The sequence below is a fragment of the Lithobates pipiens genome, unplaced genomic scaffold (assembly GCF_037356315.1).
Source record: "Lithobates pipiens isolate NorthernLeopardFrog02 unplaced genomic scaffold, aLitPip1_a1.2 Scaffold_22, whole genome shotgun sequence".
Lineage (NCBI taxonomy): Eukaryota > Metazoa > Chordata > Amphibia > Anura > Ranidae > Lithobates > Lithobates pipiens.
Genome location: NW_027507784.1, coordinates 350,620,343 through 350,638,767, shown reverse-complemented (window position 1 = coordinate 350,638,767; position 18,425 = coordinate 350,620,343). Strand labels below are relative to the sequence as shown.

The 18,425-nt window shown below is 63.3% G+C and overlaps 1 protein-coding gene across 1 annotated transcript in view; it reads left to right on the top strand.

Moving 5' to 3' along the window:
* The first annotated feature begins 590 nt into the window (after positions 1-590).
* The window catches only part of LYPD1 (LY6/PLAUR domain containing 1), a 113,421-nt gene continuing 95,586 nt past the window's right edge, over positions 591-18,425 (top strand). Inside the window, exon 1 of the mRNA XM_077449775.1 lies at positions 591-766. Coding sequence (XP_077305901.1) covers positions 598-766 — 169 coding nt within the window. The 5' untranslated portion in view covers positions 591-597. The remainder of the gene's footprint in view (positions 767-18,425) is intronic.

Sequence of the window (18,425 nt, the reverse complement as noted above, 5' to 3'; positions counted from 1 at the left end):
GGGGGTGGAGGGGTACGGAGGGTGAGGGTGGAGGGGTACGGAGGGTGAGGGTGGAGGGGTACGGAGGGTGGTGGAGGGGTATGGAGGGTCAGGTGGGGGGTACGGAGGGTGAGGGTGGGGGGGTACGGAGGGTAAGGGTGGAGGGGTACGGAGGGTGAGGGTGGAGGGGTACGGAGGGTGAGGGTGGAGGGGTATGGAGGGTCAGGTGGGGGGTACGGAGGGTGAGGGTGGAGGGGTACGGAGGGTGGTACGGAGGGTAAGGGTGGGGGGTACGGAGGGTGGTACGGAGGGTGAGGGTGGAGGGGTACGGAGGGTGGTACGGAGGGTGGTGGTGGAGGGGTACGGAGGGTCAGGTGGGGGGTACGGAGGGTGAGGGTGGGGGGGTACGGAGGGTGAGGGTGGAGGGGTACGGAGGGTGAGGGTGGAGGGGTATGGAGGGTCAGGTGGGGGGTACGGAGGGTGAGGGTGGAGGGGTACGGAGGGTGGTACGGAGGGTGGTGGTGGAGGGGTACGGAGGGTGATGGTGGGAGGAGATCGGTGGGAGGGATTGAGCACCGGGCGGTGGGTGATGCGGTAGGGGGGCGGGGTCCCCGGCGGATGGTGAGCGGGGACTTGGCTGGTGCTGATGTTGGAGCCGGAGATGCTCGGAGCGGCGGAGAGGAGAGGAGACCCCCCGGGATCCGGAGAGGAGAGGAGACCCCCGGAGACACCATGTGGATGCAGCTGATGTGTGCGGCGTGCTGCTGCTGGGGGCTTCTGGGGGCAGGTACGTCCGAGATCTACCCCCATCATCTCCATCTATTACCCCCATCCAGTCCCGACTACTGTCCCACCACCATCTATTAACCTCATCATCTTCAGACTACTACTCCCATCATCTCCCGACTACTGTCCACCACCATCTGAAACCCCCATCATCTCCATCTATTACCCCCATCATCTCCAGACTACTACCCCCATCAGCTCCCGACTCCTCTCCAACCCCATCTCAGACTTACCCCCATCTCCATCTATTACCCCCATCATCTCCTGATTACTGTCTTCCACCAATTATTAACCTCATCATCCCCTGACTGCTGTCCCCTACCATCTATTACCCCCATCATATCCATCCATTACCCCAATCATCTTCCGATTACTGTCCCACCACCATCTACTACCCCCATCATCTCCAGACTACTATCCCCATCATCTCCAGACTACTACCCCCATCATCTCCAGACTACTACCCCCATCATCTTCCGATTACTGTCCCACCACTATCTATTAACGTCATCATCTCCCGACTACTGTCCATCACCATCTATTACCCCATCATCTCCAGACTACTGCCCCCATCATCTCCAGATTACTACTCCCATCATCTCCCGACTCCTCTCCACCACCATCTCTTACCCCCATCATCTCCAGACTACTGCCCCCATCATCTCCAGATTACTACTCCCATCATCTCCAGATTACTACTCCCATCATCTCCCGACTCCTCTCCACCACCATCTCTTACCCCCATCATCTCCATCTATTACCCCCATCATCTCCATTTATTACCCCCATTATCTCCCGACTGCTGTCCCACCACCATCTATTACCCCTATCATCGCCATGTATTACCCCAATCATCTTCCGTATACTGTTTACCACTATCTATTACCCTCGTCATCTCATCATCTCCATGTATTACCCCATCATCTTCCGACTATTGTACACCACTATCTATTACCCCCATCATCTCCCAACTACTGTCCCACCACTGTCTATTACCCCATCATCTCCCGACTACTGTCCCACCACCATCTATTACCCCCATCATCTCCCAACTACTGTCCCACCACTGTCTATTACCCCCATCATCTCCCAACTACTGTCCCACCACCATCTATTACCCCCATCATCTCCCGACTACTGTCCCACCACTGTCTATTACCCCCATCATCTCCCGACTACTGTCCCACCACCATCTATTACCCCCATCATCTCCCAACTACTGTCCACCACTGTCTATTACCCCCATCATCTCCCAACTACTGTCCCACCACCGTCTATTACCCCCATCATCTCCCGACTACTGTCCCACCACCATCTATTACCCCCATCATCTCCCGACTACTGTCCCACCACCATCTATTACCCCCATCATCTCCCAACTACTGTCCCACCACTGTCTATTACCCCATCATCTCCCGACTACTGTCCCACCACCATCTATTACCCCCATCATCTCCCAACTACTGTCCCACCCACTGTCTATTACCCCCATCATCTCCCAACTACTGTCCCACCACTGTCTATTACCCACATCATCTCCCAACTACTGTCCCACCACTGTCTATTACCCCCATCATCTCCCGACTACTGTCCCACCACTGTCTATTACCCCATCATCTCCCGAATACTGTCCCACCACCATCTATTACCCCCATCATCTCCCAACTACTGTCCCACCACTGTCTATTACCCCATCATCTCCCGACTACTGTCCCACCACTGTCTATTACCCCCATCATCTCCCAACTACTGTCCCACCACCATCTATTACCCCCATCATCTCCCAACTACTGTCCCACCACTGTCTATTACCCCCATCATCTCCCAACTACTGTCCCACCACTGTCTATTACCCCCATCATCTCCCAACTACTGTCCCACCACCGTCTATTACCCCCATCATCTCCCGACTACTGTCCCACCACCATCTATTACCCCCATCATCTCCCGACTACTGTCCCACCACTGTCTATTACCCCCATCATCTCCCAACTACTGTCCCACCACCGTCTATTACCCCCATCATCTCCCGACTACTGTCCCACCACCATCTATTACCCCCATCATCTCCCAACTACTGTCCCACCATCATTTTTAACCCCTATCATCTCCCTACTACTGTATACCACCATTTATTACTCCCATCATCTCCATCTATTGCCATCATCATCTCCAGACTATTGTCCACCGCCTTATATTACCATACATTCGGGTTGCTGCCCGGCTCACCAGTGCCCATCAGAGCAGCCTTGCCAGTGCATGGGGAGATGAGAGCCACCAGTTTTCACAGAGCAGTTATCTCCCGCTTACCCGGTGTGGGCATTGTACTTCTCTCCCCATCTATGACTCCGCTGTACTTCTCTCCCCATCTATGACTCCGCTGTACTTCTCTCCCTCTCTATGACTCCGCTGTACTTCTCTCCCTCTCTATGACTCTGCTGTACTTCTCTCCCCATCTATGACTCTGCTGTACTTCTCTCCCCCTCTATGACTCTGCTGTACTTCTCTCCCCCTCTATGACTCTGCTGTACTTCTCTCCCCCTCTATGACTCTGCTGTACTTCTCTCCCCCTCTATGACTCTGCTGTACTTCTCCCCCCATCTATGACTCTGCTGTACTTCTCTCCCCCTCTATGACTCCGCTGTACTTCTCTCCCTCTCTATGACTCCGCTGTACTTCTCTCCCCCTCTATGACTCTGCTGTACTTCTCTCCCCCTCTATGACTCTGCTGTACTTCTCTCCCTCTCTATGACTCCGCTGTACTTCTCTCCCCCTCTATGACTCTGCTGTACTTCTCTCCCTCTCTATGACTCTGCTGTACTTCTCTCCCCCTCTATGACTCTGCTGTACTTCTCTCCCCCTCTATGACTCTGCTGTACTTCTCTCCCTCTCTATGACTCCGCTGTACTTCTCTCCCTCTCTATGACTCTGCTGTACTTCTCTCCCCATCTATGACTCCGCTGTACTTCTCTCCCCCTCTATGACTCTGCTGTACTTCTCTCCCTCTCTATGGCCCCGGTGTGGCGGCACTCAGTTTGCTCTCTGTCAGTCTTGTCGCGGTTGGGGGGAGGGGGTCACCGGTGTGGCGGCACTCAGTTTGCTCTCTTTCAGTCTTGTCGTGGTTGGGGGGAGGGGCCCCGGTGTGGCGGCACTCAGTTTGCTCTCTGTCAGTCTTGTCGCGGTTGGGGGAGGGGGGCCCCGGTGTGGTCAGCACTCAGTTTGCTCTCTGTCAGTCTTGTCGCGGTTGGGGGGAGGGGGCCTCGGTGTGGCGGCACTTAGTTTGCTCTATGTCAGTCTTGTCGCGGTTGGGGGGAGGGGGGCCCGGTGTGGCGGCACTCAGTTTCCTCTCTGTCAGTCTTGTCGCGGTTGGGGGGAGGGGGCCTCGGTGTGGCGGCACTTAGTTTCCTCTCTGTCAGTCTTGTCGCGGTTGGGGGGAGGGGGGCCCCGGTGTGGCGGCACTCAGTTTCCTCTCTGTCAGTCTTGTCGTGGTTGGGGGGGAGGGGGGCCCCGGTGTGGTCGGCACTCAGTTTGCTCTCTGTCAGTCTTGTCGTGGTTGGGGGGAGGGGCCCCGGTGTGGCCGGCACTCAGTTTCCTCTCTGTCAGTCTTGTCGTGGTTGGGGGGAGGGGGGCCCCGGTGTGACGGCACTCAGTTTGTTCTCTGTCAGTCTTGTCGCGGTTGGGGGGAGGGGGCCTCGGTGTGGCGGCACTTAGTTTGCTCTCTGTCAGTCTTGTCGTGGTTGGGGGGAGGGGGTCCCGTGTGGCGGCACTCAGTTTCCTCTCTGTCAGTCTTGTCGCGGTTGGGGGGAGGGGGGCCCCGGTGTGACGGCACTCAGTTTGTTCTCTGTCAGTCTTGTCGCGGTTGGGGGGAGGGGGCCTCGGTGTGGCGGCACTCAGTTTGTTCTCTGTCAGTCTTTTCGTGGTTGGGGGGAGGGGGCCCCGGTGTGGCGGCACTCAGTTTGCTCTCTGTCAGTCTTGTCGCGGTTGGGGGGAGGGGCCCCGGTGTGGCGGCACTCAGTTTGCTCTCTGTCAGTCTTGTCGTGGTTGGGGGGAGGGGTCCCGTGTGGCGGCACTCAGTTTGCTCTCTGTCAGTCTTGTCGCGGTTGGGGGGAGGGGCCCCGGTGTGGCGGCACTCAGTTTGCTCTCTGTCAGTCTTGTCGTGGTTGGGGGGAGGGGTCCCGTGTGGCGGCACTCAGTTTGCTCTCTGTCAGTCTTGTCGCGGTTGGGGGGAGGGGCCCCGGTGTGGCGGCACTCAGTTTGTTCTCTGTCAGTCTTGTCGCGGTTGGGGGGGAGGGGGCCTCGGTGTGGCGGCACTCAGTTTGCTCTCTGTCAGTCTTGTCGCGGTTGGGGGGAGGGGCCCCGGTGTGGCGGCACTCAGTTTGCTCTCTCGTTCAGTCTTGTCGCGGTTGGGGGGAGGGGGTCCCGGTGTGGTCGGCACTCAGTTTGCTCTCTGTCAGTCTTGTCGCGGTTGGGGGGGAGGGGCCCCGGTGTGGGGGCACTCAGTTTTCTCTCTGTCAGTCTTGTCGCGGTTGGGGGGAGGGGGCCCCGGTGTGGTCAGCACTCAGTTTGCTCTCTGTCAGTCTTGTCGCGGTTGGGGGGAGGGGGGGCCCCGGTGTGTCGGCACTCAGTTTGCTCTCTGTCAGTCTTGTCGTGGTTGGGGGGGAGGGGCCCCGGTGTGGGGGCACTCAGTTTTCTCTCTGTCAGTCTTGTCGCGGTTGGGGGAGGGGGCCCCGGTGTGGTCAGCACTCAGTTTGCTCTCTGTCAGTCTTGTCGCGGTTGGGGGGAGGGGCCCCCGGTGTGTCGGCACTCAGTTTGCTCTCTGTCAGTCTTGTTGTGGTTGGGGGAGGGGGCCCCGGTGTGGCGGCACTCAGTTTGCTCTCTGTCAGTCTTGTCGCGGTTGGGGGGAGGGGCCCCCGGTGTGTCGGCACTCAGTTTGCTCTCTGTCAGTCTTGTCGTGGTTGGGGGAGGGGGGTGCCCCGGTGTGGCGGCACTCAGTTTGCTCTCTGTCAGTCTTGTCGCGGTTGGGGGGGAGGGGCCCCGGTGTGGGGGCACTCAGTTTTCTCTCTGTCAGTCTTGTCGCGGTTGGGGGAGGGGGGCCCCGGTGTGGCGGCACTCAGTTTGCTCTCTGTCAGTCTTGTCGTGGTTGGGGGGGAGGGGGGCCCCGGTGTGTCGGCACTCAGTTTGCTCTCTGTCAGTCTTGTCGTGGTTGGGGGGAGGGGGCCCCGGTGTGGTCAGCACTCAGTTTGCTCTCTGTCAGTCTTGTCGCGGTTGGGGGGAGGGGGGGCCCCGGTGTGGTCGGCACTCAGTTTGCTCTCTGTCAGTCTTGTCGCGGTTGGGGGGAGGGGCCCCCGGTGTGTCGGCACTCAGTTTGCTCTCTGTCAGTCTTGTCGTGGTTGGGGGAGGGGGCCCCGGTGTGGCGGCACTCAGTTTGCTCTCTGTCAGTCTTGTCGTGGTTGGGGGGAGGGGGCCCCGGTGTGGCGGCAGTCAGTTTGCTCTCTGTCAGTCTTGTCGCGGTTGGGGGGAGGGGCCCCCGGTGTGTCGGCACTCAGTTTGCTCTCTGTCAGTCTTGTCGTGGTTGGGGGAGGGGGGTGCCCCGGTGTGGCGGCACTCAGTTTGCTCTCTGTCAGTCTTGTCGCGGTTGGGGGGAGGGGCCCCCGGTGTGTCGGCACTCAGTTTGCTCTCTGTCAGTCTTGTCGCGGTTGGGGGGGAGGGGCCCCGGTGTGGGGGCACTCAGTTTTCTCTCTGTCAGTCTTGTCGCGGTTGGGGGGGAGGGGCCCCCGGTGTGTCGGCACTCAGTTTGCTCTCTGTCAGTCTTGTCGCGGTTGGGGGGGAGGGGCCCCGGTGTGGGGGCACTCAGTTTTCTCTCTGTCAGTCTTGTCGCGGTTGGGGGGAGGGGCCCCCGGTGTGTCGGCACTCAGTTTGCTCTCTGTCAGTCTTGTCGCGGTTGGGGGGAGGGGCCCCCGGTGTGGCGGCACTCAGTTTGCTCTCTGTCAGTCTTGTTGTGGTTGGGGGGAGGGGGCCCCGGTGTGGCGGCACTCAGTTTGCTCTCTCTGTCAGTCTTGTCGCGGTTGGGGGGAGGGGGCCCCCGGTGTGGCGGCACTCAGTTTGCTCTCTGTCAGTCTTGTCGTGGTTGGGGGAGGGGGGCCCCGGTGTGGCGGCACTCAGTTTGCTCTCTGTCAGTCTTGTCGCGGTTGGGGGGAGGGGCCCCCGGTGTGGCGGCACTCAGTTTGCTCTCTCTGTCAGTCTTGTCGCGGTTGGGGGGAGGGGGCCCCCGGTGTGGCGGCACTCAGTTTGCTCTCTGTCAGTCTTGTCGCGGTTGGGGGGGAGGGGGGCCCCGGTGTGGCGGCACTCAGTTTGCTCTCTGTCAGTCTTGTCGCGGTTGGGGGGAGGGGGCCCCGGTGTGGTCGGCACTCAGTTTGCTCTCTGTCAGTCTTGTCGTGGTTGGGGGGGGAGGGGGGCCCCGGTGTGGCGGCACTCAGTTTGCTCTCTGTCAGTCTTGTCGTGGTTGGGGGGAGGGGGCCCCGGTGTGGCGGCACTCAGTTTGCTCTCTGTCAGTCTTGTTGTGGTTGGGGGGAGGGGGCCCCGGTGTGGCGGCACTCAGTTTGCTCTCTGTCAGTCTTGTCGCGGTTGAGGGGGAGGGGGCCCCGGTGTGGCGGCACTCAGTTTGCTCTCTGTCAGTCTTGTCGTGGTTGGGGGGAGGGGGCCCCGGTGTGGCGGCACTCAGTTTGCTCTCTCTGTCAGTCTTGTCGCGGTTGGGGGGAGGGGGCCCCGGTGTGCCGGCACTCAGTTTGCTCTCTGTCAGTCTTGTCGCGGTTGGGGGGAGGGGGCCCCGGTGTGGCGGCACTCAGTTTGCTCTCTTTCAGTCTTGTCGTGGTTGGGGGGAGGGGGCCCCGGTGTGGCGGCACTCAGTTTTCTCTCTGTCAGTCTTGTCGCGGTTGGGGGGAGGGGGCCCCGGTGTGCCGGCACTCAGTTTGCTCTCTGTCAGTCTTGTCGCGGTTGGGGGGAGGGGGCCCCGGTGTGGCGGCACTCAGTTTGCTCTCTGTCAGTCTTGTTGTGGTTGGGGGGAGGGGGGCCCCGGTGTGGTCGGCACTCAGTTTGCTCTCTGTCAGTCTTGTCGCGGTTGGGGGGAGGGGCCCCCGGTGTGGCGGCACTCAGTTTGCTCTCTGTCAGTCTTGTCGCGGTTGGGGGGAGGGGGGCCCCGGTGTGGTCGGCACTCAGTTTGCTCTCTGTCAGTCTTGTTGTGGTTGGGGGGAGGGGGGCCCCGGTGTGGGGGCACTCAGTTTGCTCTCTGTCAGTCTTGTCGCGGTTGGGGGGGAGGGGGCCCCGGTGTGGCGGCACTCAGTTTGCTCTCTGTCAGTCTTGTCGTGGTTGGGGGGGAGGGGGCCCCGGTGTGGCGGCACTCAGTTTGCTCTCTGTCAGTCTTGTCGTGGTTGGGGGGAGGGGCCCCCGGTGTGGCGGCACTCAGTTTGCTCCCTGTCAGTCTTGTCGCGGTTGGGGGGAGGGGGCCCCGGTGTGGCCGGCACTCAGTTTGCTCTCTCGTTCAGTCTTGTCGCAGTTGGGGGGAGGGTGCCCCGGTGTGGGGGCACTCAGTTTGCTCTCTGTCAGTCTTGTCGCGGTTGGGGGGAGGGGGGCCCCGGTGTGGGGGCACTCAGTTTGCTCTCTGTCAGTCTTGTCGTGGTTGGGGGGGAGGGGGCCCCGGTGTGGCGGCACTCAGTTTGCTCTCTGTCAGTCTTGTCGTGGTTGGGGGGAGGGGCCCCGGTGTGGCGGCACTCAGTTTGCTCTCTGTCAGTCTTGTCGTGGTTGGGGGAGGGGGCCCCGGTGTGCCGGCTCTCAGTTTGCTCTCTGTCAGTCTTGTCGCAGTTGGGGGGGAGGGGCCCCGGTGTGTCGGCACTCAGTTTGCTCTCTGTCAGTCTTGTCGTGGTTGGGGGGGGGGGCCCCGGTGTGCCGGCTCTCAGTTTGCTCTCTGTCAGTCTTGTCGCGGTTGGGGGGGAGGGGCCCCGGTGTAGCGGCACTCAGTTTGCTCTCTGTCAATCTTGTCGTGGTTGGGGGGGGGGCCCGGTGTGCCGGCACTCAGTTTGCTCTCTGTCAGTCTTGTCGTGGTTGGGGGGAGGGGGCCCCGGTGTGGTCGGCACTCAGTTTGCTCTCTGTCAGTCTTTTTGCGTTTGGGGGGAGGGGGGGCCCCGGTGTGCCGGCACTCAGTTTGCTCTCTGTCAGTCTTGTCGTGGTTGGGGGGAGGGGGCCCCGGTGTGGCGGCACTCAGTTTGCTCTCTGTCAGTCTTGTCGTGGTTGGGGGGGAGGGGGCCCCGGTGTGGCGGCACTCAGTTTGCTCTCTGTCAGTCTTGTCGCGGTTGGGGGGAGGGGGCCCCGGTGTGGTCGGCACTCAGTTTGCTCTCTGTCAGTCTTGTCGTGGTTGGGGGGAGGGGGCCCCGGTGTGGCGGCACTCAGTTTGCTCTCTGTCAGTCTTGTCGTGGTTGGGGGGAGGGGGCCCCGGTGTGGCGGCACTCAGTTTGCTCTCTGTCAGTCTTGTCGTGGTTGGGGGGGAGGGGGCCCCGGTGTGGCGGCACTCAGTTTGCTCTCTGTCAGTCTTGTCGCGGTTGGGGGGAGGGGGCCCCGGTGTGGTCGGCACTCAGTTTGCTCTCTGTCAGTCTTGTCGTGGTTGGGGGGAGGGGGCCCCGGTGTGGCGGCACTCAGTTTGCTCTCTGTCAGTCTTGTCGCGGTTGGGGGGAGGGGGCCTCGGTGTGGCGGCACTTAGTTTGCTCTATGTCAGTCTTGTCGCGGTTGGGGGGAGGGGGCCCTGGTGTGGCGGCACTCAGTTTGCTCTCTGTCAGTCTTGTCGCGGTTGGGGGGAGGGGGCCCCGGTGTGGTCGGCACTCAGTTTGCTCTCTGTCAGTCTTGTCGTGGTTGGGGGGGAGGGGGCCCCGGTGTGGCGGCACTCAGTTTGCTCTCTGTCAGTCTTGTCGCGGTTGGGGGGAGGGGGCCCCGGTGTGGTCGGCACTCAGTTTGCTCTCTGTCAGTCTTTTTGCGTTTGGGGGGAGGGGGGGCCCCGGTGTGCCGGCACTCAGTTTGCTCTCTGTCAGTCTTGTCGCGGTTGGGGGGAGGGGGCCCCGGTGTGCCGGCACTCAGTTTGCTCTCTGTCAGTCTTGTTGTGGTTGGGGGGGAGGGGCCCCGGTGTGGTCGGCACTCAGTTTGCTCTCTGTCAGTCTTGTCGTGGTTGGGGGGAGGGGGCCCCGGTGTGGTCGGCACTCAGTTTGCTCTCTGTCAGTCTTGTCGCGGTTGGGGGGAGGGGGCCCCGGTGTGGCGGCACTCAGTTTGCTCTCTGTCAGTCTTTTTGCGTTTGGGGGGAGGGGGGTGCCCCGGTGTGCCGGCACTCAGTTTGCTCTCTGTCAGTCTTGTCGCGGTTGGGGGGAGGGGGCCCCGGTGTGGTCGGCACTCAGTTTGCTCTCTGTCAGTCTTGTCACGGTTGGGGGGAGGGGGCCCCGGTGTGGTCGGCACTCAGTTTGCTCTCTGTCAGTCTTGTCGCGGTTGGGGGGAGGGGGCCCCGGTGTGGTCAGCACTCAGTTTGCTCTCTGTCAGTCTTGTCGCGGTTGGGGGGGAGGGGGCCCCGGTGTGGTCGGCACTCAGTTTGCTCTCTGTCAGTCTTGTCGCGGTTGGGGGGAGGGGGCCCCGGTGTGGCGGCACTCAGTTTGCTCTCTGTCAGTCTTGTCGTGGTTGGGGGGGAGGGGCCCCGGTGTGGCGGCACTCAGTTTGCTCTCTGTCAGTCTTGTCGCGGTTGGGGGGGAGGGACCCCGGTGTGGCGGCACTCAGTTTGCTCTCTGTCAGTCTTGTCGCGGTTGGGGGGAGGGGGGCCCCGGTGTGGTCGGCACTCAGTTTGCTCTCTGTCAGTCTTGTCGTGGTTGGGGGGAGGGGGGCCCCGGTGTGGCGGCACTCAGTTTGCTCTCTGTCAGTCTTGTCGCGGTTGGGGGGGAGGGGGCCCCGGTGTGGTCGGCACTCAGTTTGCTCTCTGTCAGTCTTGTCGCGGTTGGGGGAGGGGGGCCCCGGTGTGGTCGGCACTCAGTTTGCTCTCTGTCAGTCTTGTTGTGGTTGGGGGGAGGGGGGCCCCGGTGTGGTCAGCACTCAGTTTGCTCTCTGTCAGTCTTGTCGCGGTTGGGGGAGGGGGGCCCCGGTGTGGTCGGCACTCAGTTTGCTCTCTGTCAGTCTTGTTGTGGTTGGGGGGAGGGGGGCCCCGGTGTGGCGGCACTCAGTTTGCTCTCTGTCAGTCTTGTCGCGGTTGGGGGGAGGGGGGCCCCGGTGTGGCGGCACTCAGTTTGCCCTCTCTGTCAGTCTTGTCGTGGTTGGGGGGAGGGGGGCCCCGGTGTGGCCGGCACTCAGTTTGCTCTCTGTCAGTCTTGTCGTGGTTGGGGGGAGGGGGACCCCGGTGTGGCGGCACTCAGTTTGCTCTCTGTCAGTCTTGTCGCGGTTGGGGGGAGGGGGGCCCCGGTGTGGCGGCACTCAGTTTGCTCTCTGTCAGTCTTGTCGTGGTTGGGGGGAGGGGGGCCCCGGTGTGGCGGCACTCAGTTTGCTCTCTGTCAGTCTTGTCGTGGTTGGGGGGAGGGGGCCCTGGTGTGGCGGCACTCAGTTTGCCCTCTCTGTCAGTCTTGTCGCGGTTGGGGGGAGGGGGCCCCGTGTGGCGGCACTCAGTTTGCTCTCTGTCAGTCTTGTCGTGGTTGGGGGGAGGGGGGCCCCGGTGTGGCGGCACTCAGTTTGCTCTCTGTCAGTCTTGTCGTGGTTGGGGGGAGGGGGCCCTGGTGTGGCGGCACTCAGTTTGCCCTCTCTGTCAGTCTTGTCGCGGTTGGGGGGAGGGGGGCCCCGGTGTGGCGGCACTCAGTTTGCTCTCTGTCAGTCTTGTCGTGGTTGGGGGGAGGGGGCCCTGGTGTGGCGGCACTCAGTTTGCTCTCTGTCAGTCTTGTCGCAGATGGGGGGAGGGGGCCCCGGTGTGGCGGCACTCAGTTTGCTCTCTGTCAGTCTTTTTGCGTTTGGGGGGAGGGGGGGCCCCGGTGTGCCGGCACTCAGTTTGCTCTCTGTCAGTCTTGTCGCGGTTGGGGAGGGGGCCCCGGTGTGGTCGGCACTCAGTTTGCTCTCTGTCAGTCTTGATGTGGTTGGGGGGAGGGGGGCCCCGGTGTGGCGGCACTCAGTTTGCTCTCTGTCAGTCTTGTCGCGGTTGGGGGGGAGGGGCCCCGGTGTGGCCGGCACTCAGTTTGCTCTCTGTCAGTCTTGTCACGGTTGGGGGGAGGGGGCCCCGGTGTGGCGGCACTCAGTTTGCTCTCTGTCAGTCTTGTCGCGGTTGGGGGGAGGGGGCCCCGGTGTGGTCAGCACTCAGTTTGCTCTCTGTCAGTCTTGTCGCGGTTGGGGGGAGGGGGCCCCGGTGTGGCGGCACTCAGTTTGCTCTCTGTCAGTCTTGTCGCGGTTGGGGGGGAGGGGGCCCCGGTGTGGCGGCACTCAGTTTGCTCTCTGTCAGTCTTGTCGTGGTTGGGGGGAGGGGGGCCCCGGTGTGGCGGCACTCAGTTTGCTCTCTGTCAGTCTTGTCGCGGTTGGGGGGGAGGGTACCCCGGTGTGTCGGCACTCAGTTTGCTCTCTGTCAGTCTTGTCGTGGTTGGGGGGAGGGGGGCCCCGGTGTGGCGGCACTCAGTTTGCTCTCTGTCAGTCTTGTCGCGGTTGGGGGGAGGGGGCCCCCGGTGTGGCGGCACTCAGTTTGATCTCTGTCAGTCTTGTCGTGGTTGGGGGGGAGGGGGGCCCCGGTGTGGCGGCACTCAGTTTTCTCTCTGTCAGTCTTGTCGTGGTTGGGGGGAGGGGGGCCCCGGTGTGGCGGCACTCAGTTTGCTCTCTGTCAGTCTTGTCGCGGTTGGGGGGAGGGGGCCCCCGGTGTGGCGGCACTCAGTTTGATCTCTGTCAGTCTTGTCGTGGTTGGGGGGGAGGGGGGCCCCGGTGTGGCGGCACTCAGTTTGATCTCTGTCAGTCTTGTCGTGGTTGGGGGGGAGGGGGCCCCGGTGTGGGGCACTCAGTTTGTTCTCTGTCAGTCTTGTCGTGGTTGGGGGGAGGGGGCCCCGGTGTGGTCGGCACTCAGTTTGCCCTCTCTGTCAGTCTTGTCGTGGTTGGGGGGAGGGGGCCCCGGTGTGGCGGCACTCAGTTTGCTCTCTGTCAGTCTTGTCGTGGTTGGGGGGAGGGGGCCCCGGTGTGGTCGGCACTCATTTTGCCCTCTCTGTCAGTCTTGTCGTGGTTGGGGGGAGGGGGCCCCGGTGTGGTCGGCACTCAGTTTGCCCTCTCTGTCAGTCTTGTCGTGGTTGGGGGGAGGGGGCCCCGGTGTGGCCGGCACTCAGTTTGCTCTCTGTCAGTCTTGTCGTGGTTGGGGGGGAGGGGGGCCCCGGTGTGGCGGCACTCAGTTTGCTCTCTGTCAGTTTTCGCGGTTGGGGGGAGGGGGGGCCCCGGTGTGGTCAGCACTCAGTTTGCTCTCTGTCAGTCTTGTCGCGGTTGGGGGGAGGGGGCCCCGGTGTGGTCAGCACTCAGTTTGCTCTCTGTCAGTCTTGTCGCGGTTGGGGGAGGGGGTCCCGGTGTGCCGGCACTCAGTTTGCTCTCTGTCAGTCTTGTCGTGGTTGGGGGGGAGGGGCCCCGGTGTGGCGGCACTCAGGTTGCTCTCTGTCAGTCTTGATGTGGTTGGGGGGAGGGGGGCCCCGGTGTGGCGGCACTCAGTTTGCTCTCTGTCAGTCTTGTCGCGGTTGGGGGGGAGGGGCCCCGGTGTGGCCGGCACTCAGTTTGCTCTCTGTCAGTCTTGTCGCGGTTGGGGGGGAGGGGCCCCCGGTGTGGCGGCACTCAGTTTGCTCTCTGTCAGTCTTGTCGCGGTTGGGGGGAGGGGGCCCCGGTGTGGCGGCACTCAGTTTGCCCTCTCTGTCAGTCTTGTCGTGGTTGGGGGGAGGGTACCCCGGTGTGGCCGGCACTCAGTTTGCTCTCTGTCAGTCTTGTCGCGGTTGGGGGGGAGGGGGCCCCGGTGTGGCGGCACTCAGTTTGCTCTCTGTCAGTCTTGTCGCGGTTGGGGGGAGGGGCCCCGGTGTGGCCGGCACTCAGTTTGCTCTCTGTCAGTCTTGTCGCGGTTGGGGGGGAGGGGGCCCCGGTGTGGCGGCACTCAGTTTGCTCTCTGTCAGTCTTGTCGCGGTTGGGGGGAGGGGGCCCCCGGTGTGGCGGCACTCAGTTTGATCTCTGTCAGTCTTGTCGCGGTTGGGGGGAGGGGGGCCCCGGTGTGGTCGGCACTCAGTTTGCCCTCTCTGTCAGTCTTGTCGTGGTTGGGGGGAGGGGGGCCCCGGTGTAGCGGCACTCAGTTTGATCTCTGTCAGTCTTGTCGTGGTTGGGGGGAGGGGGGCCCCGGTGTAGCGGCACTCAGTTTGATCTCTGTCAGTCTTGTCATGGTTGGGGGGAGGGGGGCCCCGGTGTAGCGGCACTCAGTTTGATCTCTGTCAGTCTTGTCGTGGTTGGGGGGGAGGGGCCCCGGTGTGGCGGCACTCAGTTTGCTCTCTGTCAGTCTTGTCGCGGTTGGGGGGGAGGGGGCCCCAGTGTGGCGGCACTCAGTTTGATCTCTGTCAGTCTTGTCGTGGTTGGGGGGGAGGGGCCCCGGTGTGGCGGCACTCAGTTTGCTCTCTGTCAGTCTTGTCGCGGTTGGGGGGGAGGGGGCCCCAGTGTGGCGGCACTCAGTTTGCTCTCTGTCAGTCTTGTCGCGGTTGGGGGGGAGGGGCCCCGGTGTGGTCGGCACTCAGTTTGCCCTCTCTGTCAGTCTTGTCGTGGTTGGGGGGAGGGGGCCCCGGTGTGGTCGGCACTCAGTTTGCCCTCTCTGTCAGTCTTGTCGTGGTTGGGGGGGAGGGGGCCCCGGTGTGGCGGCACTCAGTTTGCTCTCTGTCAGTCTTGTCGTGGTTGGGGGGAGGGGCCCCGGTGTGGTCGGCACTCATTTTGCCCTCTCTGTCAGTCTTGTCGTGGTTGGGGGGGAGGGGGCCCCGGTGTGGTCGGCACTCAGTTTGCTCTCTGTCAGTCTTGTCGCGGTTGGGGGGGAGGGGGCCCCGGTGTGGTCGGCACTCATTTTGCCCTCTCTGTCAGTCTTGTCGCGGTTGGGGGGGAGGGGGCCCCGGTGTGGTCGGCACTCAGTTTGCTCTCTGTCAGTCTTGTCGTGGTTGGGGGGAGGGGGGCCCGGTGTGGTCAGCACTCAGTTTGCTCTCTGCCAGTCTTGTCGCAGTTGGGGGGGGGGGACCCCGGTGTGGCGGCACTCAGTTTGCTCTCTGTCAGTCTTGTCGCGGTTGGGGGAGGGGGGCCCCGGTGTGGCGGCACTCACTTTGCTCTCTGTCAGTCTTGTCGCGGTTGGGGGGAGGGGGCCCCCGGTGTGGTCGGCACTCAGATTGCCCTCTCTGTCAGTCTTGTCGCGGTTGGGGGGAGGGGGGCCCTGGTGTGCCGGCACTCAGTTTGCTCTCTGTCAGTCTTGTCGCGGTTGGGGGGAGGGGGCCCCTGTGTGGTCGGCACTCAGTTTTCTCTCTGTCAGTCTTGTCGCGGTTGGGGGGAGGGGGGCCCCGGTGTGGCGGCACTCAGTTTGCTCTCTCTGTCAGTCTTGTCGCGGTTGGGGGGAGGGGCCCCCGGTGTGGCCGGCACTCAGTTTGCTCTCTGTCAGTCTTGTCGCGGTTGGGGGGAGGGGGCCCCGGTGTGGCGGCACTCAGTTTGCTCTCTCTGTCAGTCTTGTCGTGGTTGGGGGGAGGGGGCCCCGGTGTGGCGGCACTCAGTTTGCTCTCTCTGTCAGTCTTGTCGTTGTTGGGGGGAGGGGCCCCCGGTGTGGCGGCACTCAGTTTGCTCTCTGTCAGTCTTGTCGCGGTTGGGGGGAGGGGGTCACCGGTGTGGCGGCACTCAGTTTGCTCTCTGTCAGTCTTGTCGCGGTTGGGGGGAGGGGGCCCCGGTGTGGCGGCACTCAGTTTGCTCTCTGTCAGTCTTGTCGCGGTTGGGGGGAGGGGGCCCCCGGTGTGGCAGCACTCAGTTTGCTCTCTGTCAGTCTTGTCGCGGTTGGGGGGGAGGGGGGCCCCGGTGTGGCGGCACTCAGTTTGCTCTCTGTCAGTCTTGTCGCGGTTGGGGGGAGGGGGTCACCGGTGTGGCGGCACTCAGTTTGCTCTCTGTCAGTCTTGTCGCGGTTGGGGGGAGGGGGCCCCGGTGTGGCGGCACTCAGTTTGCTCTCTGTCAGTCTTGTCGTGGTTGGGGGGAGGGGCCTCGGTGTGGCGGCACTCAGTTTGCTCTCTGTCAGTCTTGTCGCGGTTGGGGGGAGGGGGCCCCGGTGTGGCCGGCACTCAGTTTGCTCTCTGTCAGTCTTGTTGTGGTTGGGGGGGAGGGGGCCCCGGTGTGGCGGCACTCAGTTTGCTCTCTGTCAGTCTTTTCGTGGTTGGGGGGAGGGGGGCCCCGGTGTGGCGGCACTCAGTTTGCTCTCTGTCAGTCTTGTCGCGGTTGGGGGGAGGGGGGCCCCGGTGTGGCGGCACTCAGTTTGCTCTCTGTCAGTCTTGTCGCGGTTGGGGGGAGGGGCCCCGGTGTGGTCGGCACTCAGTTTGCTCTCTCGTTCAGTCTTTTCGTGGTTGGGGGGGAGGGGGCACCGGTGTGGCCGGCACTCAGTTTGCTCTCTGTCAGTCTTGTCGTGGTTGGGGGGAGGGGGGCCCAGTGTGGCGGCACTCAGTTTGCTCTCTGTCAGTCTTGTCGCGGTTGGGGGGAGGGGGGCCCCGGTGTGGCGGCACTCAGTTTGCTCTCTGTCAGTCTTGTCGCGGTTGGGGGGAGGGGCCCCGGTGTGGTCGGCACTCAGTTTGCTCTCTCGTTCAGTCTTTTCGTGGTTGGGGGGGAGGGGCCCCGGTGTGGCCGGCACTCAGTTTGCTCTCTGTCAGTCTTGTCGCGGTTGGGGGGAGGGGACCCCGGTGTGGCCGGCACTCAGTTTGCTCTCTGTCAGTCTTGTCGCGGTTGGGGGGAGGGGACCCCGGTGTGGCCGGCACTCAGTTTGCTCTCTGTCAGTCTTGTCGCGGTTGGGGGGAGGGGACCCCGGTGTGGCCGGCACTCAGTTTTCTCTCTGTCAGTCTTGTCGCGGTTGTGGGGAGGGGGGCCCCGGTGTGCCGGCACTCAGTTTGCTCTCTGTCAGTCTTGTCGCGGTTGGGGGGAGGGGGCCCCGGTGTGGCGGCACTCAGTTTGCTCTCTGTCAGTCTTGTCGCGGTTGGGGGGAGGGGGGCCCCGGTGTGGCGGCACTCAGTTGGTTCTCTGTCAGTTTTTTCGCAGTTGGGGGGGAGGGGGCCCCGGTGTGGCGGCACTCAGTTTGCTCTCTGTCAGTCTTGTCGCGGTTGGGGGGGAGGGGGCCCCGGTGTGGCGGCACTCAGTTTGCTGTCTGTCAGTCTTGTCGCGGTTGGGGGGGAGGGGCCCCGGTGTGGTCGGCACTCAGTTTGCTCTCTCGTTCAGTCTTTTCGTGGTTGGGGGGGAGGGGCCCCGGTGTAGCGGGAGTCAGTTTGCTCTCTCGTTCAGTCTTTTCGTGGTTGGGGGGGAGGGGGCACCGGTGTGGCCGGCACTCAGTTTGCTCTCTGTCAGTCTTGTCGCGGTTGGGGGGGAGGGGCCCCGGTGTGGCCGGCACTCAGTTTGCTCTCTGTCAGTCTTGTCGCGGTTGTGGGGAGTGGGGCCCCGGTGTGCCGGCACTCAGTTTGTTCTCTGTCAGTCTTTTCGCGGTTGGGGGGGAGGGGGCCCCGGTGTGGCGGCACTCAGTTTGCTCTCTGTCAGTCTTGTCGCGGTTGGGGGGAGGGGGCCCCGGTGTGGCGGCACTCAGTTTGCTCTCTGTCAGTCTTGTCGCGGTTGGGGGGCCCCAGTGTGCCGGCACTCAGTTTGCTCTCTGTCAGTCTTGTCGCGGTTGGGGGGAGGGGGGCCCCGGTGTGGCGGCACTCAGTTGGTTCTCTGTCAGTTTTTTCGCAGTTGGGGGGGAGGGGGCCCCCGGTGTGGCGGCACTCAGTTTGCTCTCTCGTTCAGTCTTGTCGTGGTTGGGGGAGGGGGGCCCCGGTGTGGCCGGCACTCAGTTTGCTCTCTTGTTCAGTCTTGTCGTGGTTGGGGGGAGGGGGCCCCGGTGTGGCGGCACTCAGTTTGCTCTCTGTCAGTCTTGTCGCGGTTGGGGGGAGGGGGGCCCCGGTGTGGCCGGCACTCAGTTTGCTCTCTCGTTCAGTCTTGTCGCGGTTGGGGGGGAGGGGGCCCTGGTGTGGCGGCACTCAGTTTGCTCTCTGTCAGTCTTTTCGCGGTTGGGGGAGGGGGGCCCCCGGGGGGGTGCCCCGGTGTGGCCGGCACTCAGTTTGCTCTCTGTCAGTCTTGTTGCGGTTGGGGGGAGGGGGCCCCGGTGTGGCCGGCACTCAGTTTGCTCTCTGTCAGTCTTGTCGTGGTTGGGGGGAGGGGGCCCCGGTGTGGCGGCACTCAGTTTGCTCTCTGTCAGTCTTGTCGCGGTTGGGGGGGAGGGGGGCCCTGGTGTGGCGGCACTCAGTTTGATCTCTGTCAGTCTTGTCGCGGTTGGGGGGAGGGGGGCCCCGGTGTGGCCGGCACTCAGTTTGCTCTCTCGTTCAGTCTTGCCGCGGTTGGGGGGAGGGGGCCCTGGTGTGGCCGGCACTCAGTTTGCTCTC